Source organism: Salarias fasciatus, chromosome 17 (genome assembly GCF_902148845.1).
Source record: "Salarias fasciatus chromosome 17, fSalaFa1.1, whole genome shotgun sequence".
In the NCBI taxonomy this organism is placed as follows: domain Eukaryota; kingdom Metazoa; phylum Chordata; class Actinopteri; order Blenniiformes; family Blenniidae; genus Salarias; species Salarias fasciatus.
Genome location: NC_043761.1, coordinates 7,609,021 through 7,626,827, shown reverse-complemented (window position 1 = coordinate 7,626,827; position 17,807 = coordinate 7,609,021). Strand labels below are relative to the sequence as shown.

At 41.9% G+C, this 17,807-nt stretch overlaps 1 protein-coding gene across 1 annotated transcript in view; it reads left to right on the top strand.

Annotated features, from left to right (window-relative positions):
• Positions 1-50: 50 nt before the first annotated feature.
• Positions 51-17,807, top strand: part of cerk (ceramide kinase) — a 37,874-nt gene continuing 20,117 nt past the window's right edge. The window contains exons 1-5 of the mRNA XM_030114039.1: positions 51-189; positions 12,163-12,303; positions 13,963-14,085; positions 16,228-16,353; positions 16,988-17,054. Coding sequence (XP_029969899.1) covers positions 51-189; positions 12,163-12,303; positions 13,963-14,085; positions 16,228-16,353; positions 16,988-17,054 — 596 coding nt within the window. The remainder of the gene's footprint in view (positions 190-12,162; positions 12,304-13,962; positions 14,086-16,227; positions 16,354-16,987; positions 17,055-17,807) is intronic.

Sequence of the window (17,807 nt, the reverse complement as noted above, 5' to 3'; positions counted from 1 at the left end):
AAAGTTGCGTTGAGCGCAGTGAGACGCTTCTCAGCCGTCCGAGGGGAGCCATGGAGGAGGAGCGCACCTTGCTGTCCTCGAGGCTGTCCCTCGGAGACTCCCAGGTGGACGTTCTTCTGTCCCGCGCCGTGCTGGAGTGGAAGGAGGCTGGAGAGAGCAGAAGGCGAAGCCCCGGCGCCTCTCAAACTGGTAAGAACTTGAAGGAATACTGCTGAAACATCTCGAAACATGCCCTAATCACTCAGGTTTTAAAAGCTCAGATAATTACTTAATGTCAGAATGAGTTTGGGTCGTAGTTAAGATTGTATTATTGGTTTTCTGTTAATGGAAAAAAAAGCTTGGGAAGCTGTTTTCATCTGCTTATCAGGGTCATGCTGAGGGGGCAGCAGTCAGGTCACAGCTGCTGTTCAGGTGTGTTCACAGACAAGAGGAGGTCACAGAGGTCCCCCGACCCCCCCACCCTTCCTATTTAATTAGGTGGCTCGTTTTCCCAGGAACAACCTCCAGGCTTGGATGTTATTTAATAAGCCCCACAGAAAAGGATTTTCTCTTTAAATTGTACATGAAAGAAAGAAACAAAATTAAAAGTATGAGAAAGAGCTTGCTTGTAAATCATATTTCAGGGTGATGTAAATCTGAACAGCACGTTTCTTCCAATTAACCACATTTGAACCCAATAGCGATTGCAATTATTCCTTAAATATTCTACATCTAATTTCATTTGAGGGAGAAAATGATCCATTAACTAGAGATTTTTAATCAGTCATGTTAATTTAAAGCTCTTCATTTAGATATTTAGGTTTAATTAGTAGCTCCAGTCCTTATTGTTAAATTCAGCCCTCTGGTGGAGAGGATGACATTTTTGTGACCCTCACCATGATGAAAGCTGCTCCATCCTGCACTGCAGGGTAACTTTTTATAAAATTCCAGTTTAACTTCAGAGTACATTTTGAATATTCCCCCTTGTAGTGGGATTCAAACAGTTATATCTTAGTTACCAGCAAGAAGTCAATATATGATCATTTTGAAGAATTCCCAATCTGTTCACTAAACTGATGATCTCTGCACTTTAAGTCACACATGTTGTATTTTTTATACAGTGGCTTGCAATTCATTGAATAGGAACCAGTGACTTTTTTTGTTTTTTGATGGAGAGTAATTGCAGCTTAGGATTCATACATGAGTTAGAAGGAAACAATACTGGGTGGTGTCTTTCTCTTGATGAAGTGGCCACATCATTATAGCTCCACACTGTGATTCAGGATAATTAATGGGAAATGTCAGAGAGTCAGTGCATGTGTGTCTGACTCATTTTAAAGTCTACAAGAGCCGTGGGATTACGGTGTTAAGGTCATGTGAGGGGAGCCAGTGAGAAAAGAAGGGTCAGGTGACGAGAGTGTGGGTGGATTAGATCCAGTTTCAGCGTTTCAAGTTGTGAGGCCGTTCTTCGGTTCATTTACTTTCAAGTCAAAGATTAGAACGAAACAGGATGACAACCGTCTGTTCAAACTGAACAGACACATGAGAGCAATGTGCCTCCATTGATTTGTGATAGGTTTTCATGTGACAGTCACGACTCAACACATAAGTAGCATTTAGGGAGCAAATTGGAAAGTTGCAGTTAATGATCAACTAAAACTAAATGTCACTTTTAGATTTGAAGTTAGCTATTGAACACACCAGTTACATTTTTCCACTTTTAATCAGCTTTCTTGGAAAGTCATCTTTAGTTTAATGTGAGTTACAACACAATAACTTGATGTACTTGAAGTTTGCCCCCTGAAGTGTGTGCAGACCTTCTTGAAACCTGACGTGCACTAAAAAAAAAAAAAAAAAAAAAGAAAAGTGGACCAAATTTTCACAAGCCAGTCTCAGTCCACTCACTGAACTCAGTTAAATTCCCAGCATGCTCTCGATCAATGGGCCGTACATTAAGCTCTTTTTTTTTTACTGTGACTGTGGCTGCCAAGCAGTGGTCCGGGTTCTGGACCCCTCCATCGTTTGCACTGGGTAACTTCCACTTAATCCGGACGTTCTTCTAACCTCCCGGGTCTAATGTTTGTTCATCTAGATGAGGTCCCCGCTTTGCAATTACTGTACCACATCCAGTGGAGTGATTACGGCTGGCACGGCACTCTTCAGTCCAAACCTGCCCATTGACCTTCCCCAAAGTGGTATCAAGCGCCCTATAATAACCCGCCATAAAGACTCCCGCTTATTGAGTTCGATGTAGCTACATCAACCCCCCCATGGTGATCATAGCGACAAGAGCAGGTCAGTTTGCCCTCGAGTTCCAGTCAAACGAGGAGACTTTGTCTCAGCTCTTTTGAATACAGTATGAAACTCGTTACAAATGAATGTGACATTTCTTTTTCATCAAAATGTAATTTGAATAAAAGCATACATGGGTGATTATATTTTTGTTATTGTTTGAAGACTTTAATTGGATCTTGATTAATGTTTGGCGGTCAAAACAATGAACTCCACCCCCAAAGGACCTTGATGGATACTGAGGGAACCCCAAAAAGTCAGAATCCAGACAGATTCAAGTAGTTCCAGTTACGATTTGTACATCACTACATGCAAAAAAGTGTTTTAATGTGGATTTTATAGCACGGAGAAGTAAAAAATGTAGCATCTCATGCACACAGCGCCGCCATAGCGTTGCCCGTGGTTACTCTACAGTGTTTTTGATGCAGAAATAATTTGAAATAATCTGAAACAGCTGGCACCAAGCATACTGCACCTCTTTCCCATTTTTCTCTGTTTTTACTCAAGATATAATTCAGCAACATTTCTGGGCTGTTTTTTCTCAAATTACCTGCGAGGTGACCCGTTCAACGCAGACAATAACAGAAATGTCCCAATTTTAATAGGAAACCAGAAGAATAAAAAAAAAATGGGTCAGTTTACTGAAAAATGACAAATCAAAAGCTCTGGTTCGTACAATTTTTACCTTTTCGGAAAAATAACATTGCCATGCTGCTGCAGCAGTGAGAGACAGAAAAGGGTCATCTCAGCAGAAATTCATGCAGCGCAAATCAAATTTGACGAGTTCCTCCAGCTCATGCCTTCCATTTTGTTCCTCATGATGCTTTTCTCCCACCGTCAAACTGACACCAGAGTGCCGTGCATGCTGAGAAGACTTGATACGAGCGTTGGACAGCAGTCAGGCCTTCATGTTCTGGTTTTGGCAACATCAGCGGATGTTACTTGCTTGACATTTAAGTGGATTTGGTCGAAGCGGCGCGTCCGTCAGTCACATGTGCCGCGCGGAGAGCAGGAAGAGGGCACTCCAGCCAGGAATGCTATTTGTATACTGAACACACACACAAGCAGACAAACAAAAGCCAGCCATTGAGATGGCATGGCCTCTGAGCCTGGAGTAAAGCCCGGGTCCCCACAATGCTGGAGTCGCTGCTCTGATACAATGCAGGATGGAGCAAAATCTTGAATAAATCACAGCGTAAGCTGTGGAGAGCATTTCTTCTTTCATCTGAATCACTATGCTTACAGAGTGGCACTTCCTGAGGCTGTTTAAGCCTCGGTATCTCTGTCGGCCAGCCAGCCTTTAGATATTTACTTCTCCATATGGCAGTGCTGGCCACAGATCTAACCTTTCACAGTATCAAGACCATCTTATATTCACATCGGAAACTGGTGTAAAATGGGATGTCAAAAATCCAGAATTTCCTCAAGTGAAACCCATCTACAAAATGAAAAACAAAGCAAATCTGGAGGTATTTTATTTACTTTGTGCCGCTCAGACCAACAGGAAGTTGGGTAAGGTGAGGGACAGAAATACTGTGAAATAAATAACAAGATACCAAACGCTGGTCTACGTTAATACTCAATAGAGAGAGAGAGAAAGAGATCAAGATTGAAATTTGAGTTTCAGGATCAGACAGAACAGTGATGGGTGTTTTTGACAGCGTGGGAAAGTGGGAGTGACTGTCATGGTAGAACAACATTAACTCATGAAAACATTTTAAAACTGCTGGGACTGGATTTTCATGTACAGATCTTCCATATTCAGCTTTATGATAAAAATAACAGTATTGAAAATAGGCTTTATTCATAGAGTACTTTTCAGAATAAGACAGATAATGAAAAGTCACTAAAGTCATGGTAAAGTTTTTTCAGTCTCTTAGTGGAAGTCATGTAAAACCCACAATTCTTTGAGTCATCCATTAGCCACTCTCTTGTATTGCATATAATGCGTTCCTTAGTAGTAATAGGCAGGGTGAAAATACAGTGGCCTGATGACTCATTTCGAGGAATCAAGTGGGTTTATGCAGAAAGACTACAATTTTAGCAACAAGATAAGGAAACTTTGTTCCATGAAAAAAGTCAAGTTAGACAAGTTAGAGGCGTCATCCTCTAACGCCACCTCAGCCCAACCTGACTTACCCCGAGTAGGAACATTTTTATCTTTAAAAAAAAAAAAAAATTTAAAGTGTCTTTCCGTGAATCGCTCTGAATCGTACCAACCTGCATGACAAATGCTAGATATGATTGATCGACTGATGTGCCGACTGTGGCTCCATTCCAAGGAGGGAGCCTTCCAAACACCCTTTGCTGCGCAGCCTTGTTGGGCTCTTCTGGTGTCTTCCACCTTGGTTGTCCTCTCTTCCCCTTCTGTTTGCGTAAGCGCTGGCTGAGCAAACCCACAGCATCTGCGGGAAATCCACATGTCTTGTTTGACAGCTCACTGCCATGTGTACCCAGGCAGATCCGTGCTTTGTAATCTAAAGCCGGTGCTCAATGCACAACCCTGTCTGTATGTTGAGAGACGGCTGCGAGGGGAGGAAGAGAGATACACAGAAATAAACACAGCGCGGGAACGACAGCTGGAGATTGGGTAAACTGTGCAGGTTCATACTGCGTCAGAGGCAACAGCGCTGGGTCTTTCATTACATCGACTGCATTTATTCACCTGAGGGTTGGGTCAATAGAAGTCAAAAGTGGAACCTCCAAAGCTAATTACTCCATGAAGCAGCATGATGGAGATGAGCGGTCAATAAAGCATTTCTTCAGCTTTAATCCACCGCAGGATCAGGCTTTTCTAACAGCTTTTGTGACGGTGTCGCTCAGCAGCGTAAACAGTGTTACTGGTTTCACCTCCTTGGTTAAACCTTATCTCATCTCTCCCTCCGTCGGTACCTGTCAGATTCATGCATGCAGAACAGCCAATGACATAACAGCTGCACAAACGGCGTGGAAACGCCTAAAAAAAATGTAAGCGTTTCCTTAAGCTTGCACCGGCTAGTCCTCTAACACGCTGTCAGTGCCACGCCGCAGAAACAAAAAAGGATTACTCACTGATCCACTGTGTAAAGGGAGGGGTGCGGGGAACAACAGCAGAATATGAATACGGTGACAGCTCTGCGTTGTCAGAGGACTGAAAAAAAGGTGAGGGCAGACGCTGCGTTGTCAGATATACCGTACACAGAAATATAAACAAAATCCCCCCAGTGCAAAAGCATGAAGATCATAGTCACGGCAGTCATTTCTTATTCCGTCACCACAAATCATTGTTTTGCATAGAAGCTTGATGACGGAGTGTCTCTGGTTGGGCCCTGTCAACGCCCATGAGCCAGACGCCCAGGGTGTGACTGAATCCACTCTACATGTTGACGCGCGGTGCTTTTGTAGAAAACCAGTATTTTCAGTGGAATCCAGTCGGATCGGATGCCGCCCTGTTTTAGGGAAGCAGGATGAGCAGGATCATGAATCCTACCGATCGCGCACGTCCCTTCACGTGTTGATCCATCATGAAGGTGCGAGCAGTCAATTCATTTTTTTTTTTCCCCTCCCCCTCACCAGTGTAGTCTGAACCAAAGCTACTGCTAAGTAATTAAGTGTCACTGGGGAAGAAAGACTTATCATCCACCGCCGGGACAGAGATTAAAGGCGCAGCAGCAGCAGCAGTGGCTTCGCAGTAACATTTAAAACAGCTAAGCTTCACAGGGTTTGTGCTAAGTTCAACTTTGGTGAACTTTGACATGCAAATTTGTGCCATTTACCAACAGCAAGCAGTCTTGACAGGGCTGACCTTTGAGAGGAGCACAGAGCCAGGAAGCTGGAGGAAGCTCGCCACAACCGCTTCACTTTGTGGTTGTGTTGAAACTAACAATTATTCTCAGTATAGATTAATCTGACTTCTTTCTTCTTGAGTAATCATGTTGTCAAAGAAAAGGCAAAAGTGTTTGATGCATTTCTCCTCACACCTTTTCGTTTTGTCTTGGAAATAGTCCAAAAATCGAGGATATCTAGACGACTGTCGTGAACCAAATCGACCTTTTACGTATTAGATGATGAAACATGCAAATGTTTCTCAGTGACTCGAAAAATATAACATGAAGGTTTTTCCCTGCGGCTTTATGAAATACTTTTTCAGTAGATCACATCAGGATACAGTTTTTTTTTGTTTTTTTTTCCAAAGCTAGATGTGAATGTGAAGTGGCAACAATTTGCGAAACTACTTCAGTTTGTGTTCAGCTGTGATGTTGCTTGTTTGTCTTTGAAACAAGTGTGAATCGACTCCATGATGATGTGTGAGTGTGTTGTCTGTCCTCAGCACACCAGGTCAAGAGGATTCAGCAGGTGCCGACACTATTGGTAGCTCTTGGCCAAACATTACCTAAATCTCATATTGTGTATCTTTAAGCTGCTGGGAATCAGTTTCAAACAGTTATGTTTAAGCAGATTAAATACTACTGATTTTTTTTTTTTAACCTTTATGGAACTATGTGAGATGTTTTGCTACAAAAGTACACAATCCAGTGTAAAAATCTCAGCCCTGGCCCTTTAACAGTGCTCACTTTGCATTGCAGGTGTTTATCCATCTCATGTGGATAGAGCGGAAACCGGCAGCACCCTGGGCTCTAAAGACTTGGATGTTTCTGGCTCAGTAGAGAGTGGCGCTAACAGTGCCAGAGTTAGGGATTACATTCACACTCGGGGCAGAGCGACGCGCCGCCGCTGCCAGAATTTGAGGTCCAGAGTTACACATGGCAGCGTTAGCAAACCATTCTTTGTTCCTTCTTATCCTCATTCCATGTGATTGTCTCTTTGAACTTGGCCTTAATCCCATGGCAGTTAAGTTGATCCTCTTGTGTGGGGAAACTGAAGCCTGAACTAAAACCTGACAAGCTTTCTGCGGCATTTAGCAAAATGAACAGACGACAGGTTTTGGATGGCATTCCTCTGTAAATTTTTCAGTGGCCAACATTTGCACCAGTTGGATCGTCATCCATCGGTGTAGGAGAGTGAATTCGGCCCATCTGTACTTCAGTGCATTCCATTTGAAATTAACTTTTGCTTAGAAAAATGAAAAAAAAAACCAGAGAATCAACCTGAATTTGGATGGCTTTACTTTGAGTATGGGCGAGATAATGGGGCCCATTCAGCACACAGTAACGGTAAAAAATGCAAACTGGTGCTTTGATGTAGTACAGACTTAGTTTTGAAGGAGCTACATGTAATTATCATATATATTTACAATTGTGAAGAATCACTTCAGTATTGTGGAACTTGGGAAACAGCCACATTGTATTTTATGAATATAGAAATAAAATTATTCTAATAGCCCATGGCAAGCTCACTAAATTCTTTCAATCTTGTTTGTGAGTAGAAGTGAACTTATGGATCATCTGCTCTCTCTAAGTGAAACTTGGTGACCTCTGGGTCACTTGATTTTACAGATTTAGTAAGTCAGGGTAGCTTCAGCTTTGTTCTCAGAATTATTCATGCCAAGTCAACCAGTTTCTGGCTTTGCAGCTGCATATTTAGCATATACATTAGAGAATGTTATTGATCTTCTGACATTCTTCTCTGCAATGAGGCAAATAAGAATATTCCCCAAAATGTGGATAGGATTCCCTTAACATTGTTTTTTTTTTTTTTTTTTTTCTAATAGCTTGGGCTAAAACAGCAGAGAGGCTGCAGTGATGTCAGTTCTTGGCTTCACAAATGCAATACTTAGTGTGATGAGAAAGAAATCACATGCTGCTCTTTCTAAAAATGGATGCAGGAAATAAAAGCCAGACATATTACCCAAAACGACACCGGTCTTCCTTATCAGAGTTCTCAGACAGGTGTCACTGCAGCTTTGCCACAACCAAACAAACATTTATTTTGCTCTCTTCCAAGTGCAGAGCAAGTTCCAGACATTACAGAAAGAAAGCTCTCTGCCCCGCGGTTCCTGAAAAGCTGACTTCTTGCAGATAGCAGACCTCTCCGGCTCGCAGGCGCACACTGAGCCCCCTGGTATGAATAGGCGGCACACACTGGCGGGCTGCCAGCGCTCAGATTCTTTTCAAGCACAAAGAAAATGTATGTCAGAGCCGAGCAGAGAGGATCTGCCTTGTATGGCCGAGGGCTTAGCATGTAGCTTAGGGACTGTAGCGAGCTAAAAAGTGGAGGAATCTGTGTGCGGGGATGTGTGTGTGTGGTGATGGGATTATTGTGAACTTGAGTGTGTATGTGTGTGTGTTTTTGCCTCGGTGAGTATATATGTGTGTGTGGCAGGGTTATTGGAGCGGTTATTGGATGTGAGAATGTCGGCTATTGTTTCCAGCTCCCTTCCCAACACAGTTCACTGGGACTTTGTTTCTGGGGTTAATTTCACCGCGCTGCTCGCGCTGATTCAGTTATGAATGGTTTTGTTTGTTTGTTTCTTTGGCAGACGACTTGTGTGAAAGATGTCACCCATTTTTCTTTTTTCCTCGCATCATATGTCAGGGATCTCCAGATAAAAAGCATGTTGATGTGTGAGATCCAAGATAAGATATTGTAATAAATTCCTCTAAATTTTGATGCACAGCTTGAATATGAGGTATTTGCTTTGTTGCTTGAAACAAACAGCGAATGCAGAATTTCATGATTTATGTTGAACCTGTTCCAGCCTCTTTTCTCATTATTATAGATAACAAACAGCTGCTTCTTGTCAAAAATAACCTTTTTTCAAGTCTGTGTATGCTAGCAGGACTTCTATTTATGTATGATTTTTGACATATTCAGATTGTGCAAAGTGTGCAGTAGGTGTGCTTAAATAAACAGCATAAAATAAACATTTGCAAGGATTTATTGGCATGAATTGTTGTCTACAGGTCAAGTGTTTTCCGTTTTTTAACCTAGAAATGAAAATCTATTCATCACTAATATTATAGACCAGCTTTTCCCCCATGACGGAGGCTTCAGTCTTTTCAAGCCAAAGTGTGGCAACATCAAATACAGCACAATAAAGTCCACTAATGGCCACACAGCATGACCCAGAGCTTGAAATCAAAATATTGTTTTCTCATCGTGAATGAGAAAACATGGCTTTAAACTGGTCTTCATGACAAAAACGAACACTTCTCGCCTGCGTGTGAAAAAGGCGTCAGTTACCTCAGTGCAACAGTAGTAAATTAGATTTACAATAAGGAAAATGTCACCTTCTCACTGTGTTAAAAATATTTTTATTAACAACTCCAATAAATGAGTCAAATGTGTGAAAACCCCGAGGCAAGACTTGGCAGAAGCCAAGCGGTTCCCTAATTTCATGAAAGTTGTGTTCTGAGAGTTGCAGCAACATGAACATCACACAAATACGCAACACTGTTGAACATGTGCAGTGCATGTAGATGAAAACTGGGGCTGCATAATTTATTGCTCATGTGTCATCATGGCAGGATCAGCAGTCACAATAGACATGTTGCAAAAGGTTGTATGTTTTCATGTATTATGCATTCATGTTCTGCATGTTAACATAATCATAAGCAGGCTGTGGAAAAACTGATCGTATTTCATTTATTAATACATTATGCCGTCTGACATGAGGCCAAAAACACAAAAATCAAGGGGAAAAAAATGCAACAATTAACTCATCAACATATAGCACGTTTAAATAATATTGTGCAGCTTGAATTATAACTCCATATGACTTTTTGTGCCGGTCAGTATGCCGACGTGGCCACATCACTGAGCTCTCTCATGACACTCAACCTCAACACTTTAGAATAAGGACCCTAGAAGTCAGGGGAACTCTGAGTAATTCATTATATATTTTAATTCAGCCCGAACAATCAGTTTGGCAGAGCGCTATGTGCCATTTTTCAAATGCTTAAAATGAAACTCCTCATTCTTTTTTTTTTTTTTCCCCCTGAAATAAAGCCATTACCCACACGGCCATAACTCTTCTTCCTATTTGTCAAAGTGTGAATATCGATGGCCATAAAGTTATTCATGCCCGCATGGCGTATCATCTTTATTTGAGAAAGAAATGAAATCCTATTCCCTCAGACTCCCAGGAGAGAAATAATATGTCATGCCTCCCTCCCATCCATTTCGCCATATCAGCTGAATAAATTTGTAGGAGAGACTGGAATGCCTGTATGTGATGCAGTTGAAGAGGTCAGTTAAACTCATTGCAAGTAATATTGTCCTTTCCGAGCACAAAAGTGCAGTTCTGGATTTGTTCTCCCAGCATCCATCCACTTTGATTGAAAGCTCGGCGTTTCTGAATTTAAATAGAAATGGTTCAAAGGGCCGTATCGGGAGACCCCGAGTCGAATAGGTGTCGCCTTCTCAGCGCTGAGTTTTTCAGATTATTCTATTGCCTTTGTTTTTATTTACCCCGGTCACTGTTTCACATAAACACCACACAGATGATGGTGGTTTAGACGCCCATCACGGGGCGGCTGTGGATCAGTGGGGAGAGCAGTCGTCTGACAATCTGGAGGTTGTTAGTTCGATTCCTGTCACCCCCCTGTCTGCATGTTGAAGTGTCCTTGGACAAGACACTGAACCCTGAATTGCCCCCGGTGGATGGATTGAGTGCCTTGCATGGCAGCCGCCTCCACCGGTGTGTGAATGGGTGAATGCGATAATGCAGTGTAAAGCGCTTTGGGCTCTGCTAATGCAGATGCAAAAGCGCTATATAAGTGTAGTCCATTTACGTTGGCAAGAGGTGTGTGTGTTTTTATTTTTAACCAAACAAACATGCCTTTTTGGGGTGTATGAAGATGATTTCCTGTGAATTATTGCATGTGTTCCGATTCTAAATAATCTAATCTACAACACCTGTTGTCAATGAGCATGTTAGCTATAATGGATATAACCAGGGTGAGATTTACCAGAGGCGAGGGACGGATATAGCCCCTTTTCCGGTCTAAATCACCCTAATTTTGCCCAATTTTTAGCAAAAGAATATGAAAATATCTTTCTGTCATAACGACGTATGCTACCTGCCAAATGGACAAAAACATTGAGTCATGTATGCTGATTGAAGTCGTGCACATGAAGTGAAGCCAAGTAGTAACAGATAATGTAATAATGGCCAATAATACACTCAATGAAGGGATATGAGGACTTTTAACAAGCAAACTCCATAAAACTTTATGTCCAAGAAATGACATCCATTTTCATGTATCATTGTTTATTACATTTTGTGAGAATGTGGCATTGGTTTCTACCAGCTGTGCTCTACATGAACACATGAACCAGATGTCAGCTGAACTAGTTCAGACAAAGGTAAAAAGGATAAAACACATGCATGTTAATCAAAAACAGAAAGTAGCTGTTGGTCTTTTTTCATAAAATCAGCTATCATACAGAATACACAGAATAATGTGTTTCCATTCAGTACAGAAAAATTACTACCCATTATATTCTTAAATATAGTCAACCCACCCCTGCTTGACACTGCCGGAGGAACCGGGGCACACTGTCCTGAAAAAGCTTGACAGCCATTATGAAAAGATGATAATAATAAAAAGCACGGCTTCATACTGCACTCATTTTGAACCAGCAGATTGAATGTTGTTCCCATGGGAAAGGCGTACAACAGGATGTGTTTCCTTCCCAAACAGTCTCCTGGGATACGACCACGATATTCTCATTCACTCCGTTCTTTGACAAACGAACGCTATCGGCCATTCTCAAGTCAGTGTAATACAAGCTGCCTTTAGAAGGAAGGGAACAAAGCTTATTAAGAATTAGATGAGAAACTTAAGCTTGCTATTTTTCTCTCATGTCTACAAAAAAAACTATAAAAACGACTCTTCAGTTTCAGTAGAAAACCGAATCGACTCATTGAATATACTAACTAAAGAGTGCTCCTTTCTGTTATTCAAGTAGTTAACTTCACCAGATTATGTATCTCTCCTCTCATCCCAGCTCGTGGCCAGACGGTGCAGGTGTCTGAAATCGTGGCTGTTCACATGACAGGAGACGACGACGAAGACGACCCCGCTCAGATCAAAAAGGATCGGAAAAAGACAAAGCAGCGCACGCAGGAGCATCCCTGTTCATTCACAGGTACAAATCTCACACTGCAAACACACACCTGATGGAAAAGTGAGCCGTTTTTACCTCTCTAAGTGAGTAATTGCGTGAAAGAATAAAACCCAGCTGGTGAAACTATTGGTGCATTTTAATTGTCCTGTCTTTTGTAACCCTAATGAAGCTTTTCCAATTCTGCAGTCCATGATCTGACGTTTTCGTCCTCTAAAAAAGTTTGTTCCGTTTTGATGAGTCATGCAGGTGGTAAATTTTGATTTGATTTATTTATTTCATTCATTTAAATAAAACAAAAAGTGAATGCAACATACTTGCATCTGCATACTTCAGCACAGATATGAATGAAAAGGTACAGAAAGAAGCAAAAGCTTATAATATCTGCCCCTTGTCAATTCAGAAATCCTTTAAACTTCCGATGTGCGCGCTACATTCAATACATAACAAAGAAACAATACATAACAAAAAAACAAGTTGTCATCATACAACACAAATTTCAAAGATGTGCTCTTTCATAAAACAGAAGCTGTGTCTTTTTGTTCCTTCCAACAACAAAGTTTTGCCACTGCCGCTTTAATTTCACTAATGTGGGCTAAAACCACATCGCAGGTGCATTTTGGGTCACTGTGCCAAAAGCCGTTGTTCGGCACCACCGATCACAAGCAATGTGACAGAAATAAGCTGTATATTGTGACAAAGCCAGAAAGTAGAGCATAAAACCAGAGAATCCCTCTCAGCTTCAGCTGGCTGGGTCACAAATGGCGGCAGGCCAGCGACTGTGGGGCCGATACTTGCTTTGGAGCCATTAGATTATATCCAAACAAGGTCGGATTTGCATTATTCATCGCAGCCAAAATGTTAAAAATCACCTCTCTAATGTGAGCTTTCACTGGCATGCAACTGCGTGGAGCCTGATATGAGTGCATTCTGGGAAAACTTGGCTTCAAAGGTGCGGCCCGATCGCTTACATCCTGATTATGTAACTTATTAAAGGATGAATTTTTGCAGTCACTCCCAGTATTTCTCCCACTGTTAGTACCATGTACTCTAAATGATTTAGACTGAGGAACTCGCCTGGAAAGTTAACTTTTCTATCAGATGAAGGGGTAAAAAAAAAAAAAAAAAAAATGCTTAGTGTGATGATTTGACTTGGAAATGCTTAGTGAGTGAATCTGCTGTCAAAGTGCTTAGCGAGTGATTTTCTTTTTTTTTTCTTTTTTTTTTGCGCCTTAATGTAAATATTTCAGTGATGTTCTGAAGAGGATATTAGGTGACTCCATCTCTGCTTCCAGTCTATCAGCAGAGCTTTAGTTATCTGACTCCCTCTGCTTTTTTTCTCCGTTACTTTTACTCATTTATACATCAGATTGACCCGGGCGGTCAAGTTCGTTTTCAGGGCTGAACCTCTTCGTACCAGACTCAGTCAGCAGGAAGAAGAATTAATGAGCAGAAAAGAGATGCTTTAGAATTCCCAAATGCTCAAACTGCACACAGGATGTGACGTGTTTAAGTGGAAGGTACTTCCAGCCACATGTCATGAATGGAGGATGTTATCAGACGCTGATAAGGAATTCTCTCGTTCTCATGATAGCATCTTGTGTAAACACTCCCGGCTCTCTGAAAGTCGTGCTCTGCTGGTTCGATAGCGGTTCAGGAGCTCCCTTCTCTTCTCTCTTTCAGTGTCCTACGTGAGGAGGACGAGGCAGCACCAGTGGCGCTGCAGCGACGTCGCCTTCCACTGCAGCAGCCAGGCGCTCTGCGAACAGTGGGTCCGAGTCGCAAATGAGCAGCTGTCGTCACTCAGTACGTGCTTGCTATTGATTTTCCATGACTGTACTGTGAACTCAATCAGAATCAGCGTACTGACTCGGCGCCTCCGGGACAGGATTCTGGCGAAATGCATATTTGCACAAATATATATGAAACAGGAGAAGCACGGGGAAAAGTGTGAAGTTCAATCGTCTTGACTTGTAATGCAATTTTAGCAGTTGGCAGCACTTGTGCATGCGGGGGGGTGCAACTCTTTTGTTCAGGGGTTTGTTGATCACCTCATAGCGATACTCACATGCGAGATGGGACACAAAGCATGAAAGGAAACTGTTGCATCAACTTCTCTTTTCAGATATTTATAGCTATGACTTTGTTCAGATAGCATGACGTTATCAACACTACGCAATGGAAATGAAAGTAATTATTCTGTTTTTGTTCAAGTGACAAAGTAAATCTAATTATCTGATTGATGGAAAGTGATCACAATAGGATAAGAGGCACTGCAATGTACTTACAATGTCATGTATATGCAGCAGAAATAAATTAAGCAATAAATACATGCAACTACATGTAGAAGTGAGCATATAAATACCACTCATATCAGTAGAGATCGCTATTTTAAACTTTGGGCTTGTTAACCACCATGCACAGGCAAGCTCATCTTGAAAAAAATAAAATAAAATTGACTCCATATTTCCATTTACATACATTTTAAAATAATTCTTGCAGCCCTAAAGAGGCAGACTCTTACTTGTGGGTAGCAATGTGTAGAAAAACCCCAGTGCAGGTTTTTAAATGTTTACTCAAGTCGACGCACACAGCCGTATTAAAATACATATATGTACAGTTCATATTGTTAAAGAACAGCTATGAATAATACTTTAATGGGGAAGCATCTCTTTGAATGACAGCTAGCAAAGTTATTATCATTATATGTCAATATGATTTATTAAAGTTACAGTAAATCCCTGAAATAGTTACAGAAGTTATTAGTTAGAGGACAGAAAGAATAAAACTGACCATCAGGGATGGAATTTCCTTCTAGGATAAATGAATTCATTTTTATTCTATTGTATCATATGAGAGCATAAAAGTAAAAAAAAACAAAAAAAACATCAAAACTGCTCTTACTGTCAATAGATTTGTTAAAATCAGTATAATTCAAGTCAAACCACAGAGAGGTTTAGGTCTGGAAGTGAAGTGTGCGCTGCCTGCTGCCTCTAAAGAGCCAGTGCCTCCCTTTCAACAGTGTATTATGCACTCTGCCCCCGAGACAGCCCACGGGCAAACCCTCAATCGAGACGGTCTCCTGCATTTCTCTTACCGACAGATCCGAGGCAGAGGCATAAAGAACGACACCGAACACAACAACAAACTCAGAACCAGCGGATTGAAGCGCAGGTTGTTGTGGGGGGTTTTTTTTTTTTCCCCCAACAAGATTAGACATGAACAGAGAGGAGTATTAATGTTTTATAGATGTACTGTTATGTGTTTCAAAAGATAAGAAAGCGTGGACCAGAAATCCATCATTAAATCCTTATGAAATGTTGAGATGCTAAATGAATTAGATGCTACATATTAAACTTAATTACTTGTTTTTTTCTATATTCGAGAAAATTAACTACATTCATATCAAACATAAAGTTCTGAGTGGTGTTACTCCCCTCTATTGTTCACCTGTACATCACCCATTGACAATCCATTTATGTAATCTAATGGAACTTTTGTCTTATTGCCAAACAATGCAGCACGCTATATTTCTTTGAGCTCATTTAACACTTGATCCCAGTCCATTCATTCCGCGGTTTGAGCAGCAGCTGCTGTATCTGGGTTTGTTGTGTGAAACGCCGTCGCCCATGACGGCGGTAAACAAGCCATTTAGCATCCTCCAATGCGGCATTTTCGTAGGTTTATCACTGAATGATGCAGTGCCCCCGGATCGCCTCACACTCCTCCCATAGTCGCTAGACACGCCATTTATTTCAGGAGCCGCGTGTTTTGGGAGTCGGTCGCGTTGACTGAGCGTTCTGAGAAAGGTCTGCGGTTAATGAAAACTTCATCAAGCCGCTGTCACTTACACATTTGTGGGAAAAAAAGAAAAAGAAAAGGTAAACACCTCGCTGTTTTTTTTTTTTTTTAATGAGTGCGCCATTCCCCTCCTCCCTCGCCTTGCAGCCAACCGACCGAAGAGCCTTCTGGTCTACATCAATCCATACGGAGGGAAGCGGCGGGGGAAGCATATCTTCGAGCAGAAGGTGGCTCCACTGTTTCGCCGCGCCGGCATCTCCACCGACGTGATTGGTGGGTCCCTATCAGTGGTATTCCTCAACATTTAAATAAAAAATGAGTCTCGATGGCCGCCGTATACATCTCCACTGCCAGCGTGGTCTCTCGCTGGGACCGAAGAGACTTGCGAGGATATGATTTGGCTTATAGCACCATTAATCATGCCACTACCTTAATGGAAGCTGTGATAGTTGATAAGCTCAGCTATCCAAACACATCTATTATTCAATAAGTGTTTGCTGCAGCAACACATAGTCTGAGATGCTGATGGTCCATCACAGTGAATACTATCCACTCAGGCCTTCCTACAGTCACTATGAATTGCAGTATTGTATTTGTGCTGGTGTTATAAGCCCGGTAAACAGATTCAGTGTTGAAATATTGTTTCTGTGGGCTCAAGGCTCATTTCGCCAGCTAATATACAATAGTTGAATGAGGTTGTTCTCTGCCTACGCCTTTTCTCCACATTAATCTGCTCCAGTCAATGTTTCAAACCGGCGCTGCGTCCCCCTGTCCAGGATTTCAAAGAAATGCTTGTAATAACCCGCTCGTAAGACCAGTCATGCCACGAAGAGTCGAGATATTCAGTCTGCTCCTTTCCTTTTCACTCAGCTCGTACTGATGCTCGCCGTCTGATTTGTTTCCATAGTGACACAGCGCGCCAATCACGCCAGGGACCACTTGAAAACAGAGGCCAATCTCCACAAATATGACGGGTGAGTGCTTAAGCTAGGTTGCGCTGATTTCAGCCTTTCAGTGCAACTTATTCACCGTGACTTGGAGTGGACTCTCGTCTCTTCATGTTGTAATAAAGCCGCTGAAAGACTCCATCATGAGCGACACGTGAGGCACGGTTTCACGGTGATTCCTTACACATAGTCCTTGACATAACTCTGGCTAAAAAAATCCTCTATTTTGCAATGTTATACCGCATTATGATAATTCTGCAGGGGCAGTAATTTTCAACAACTGTAACTCAAATAGCTTGTTACAAAATGAAAACCGCCAAAGACCGATCCCTGTGGCACTCCATAGAGGCCTTATAGTTTCTTTAAATTACACGAAGTAATATTTATTTTGGATCCACTCCCGCAGCATTCAGAAGGAAAATGATGTGCTTAACACGCTTAATTACAATCAAATGACCAGCGGCATCAAAGCTGCTGTGAATGTGAATTACGGCGGTGAGGAAGTTGCGTCTGAATCCATCGTGTTTTGTCTGCAGCTCAGAGCATTTTGCCTGCATCGCTCACAATGACGGCACAATAAATTCATATCCACAAATAACTTCCTCCGGGCCAGGGATGTGTTTTCAGGTGAAATCGTACATGGTGTTGCTCAGGTCTGTGTGTAAAATGCTGCTGATAGATGAACAAAAAGTGCCTTTTTCGCCTGGTTAGCACCCTGTCATTTTCAGTTTCTACTCAGATATTCAGTCCACCGGAGCAGGGTTAGAGTCCATTATGTTT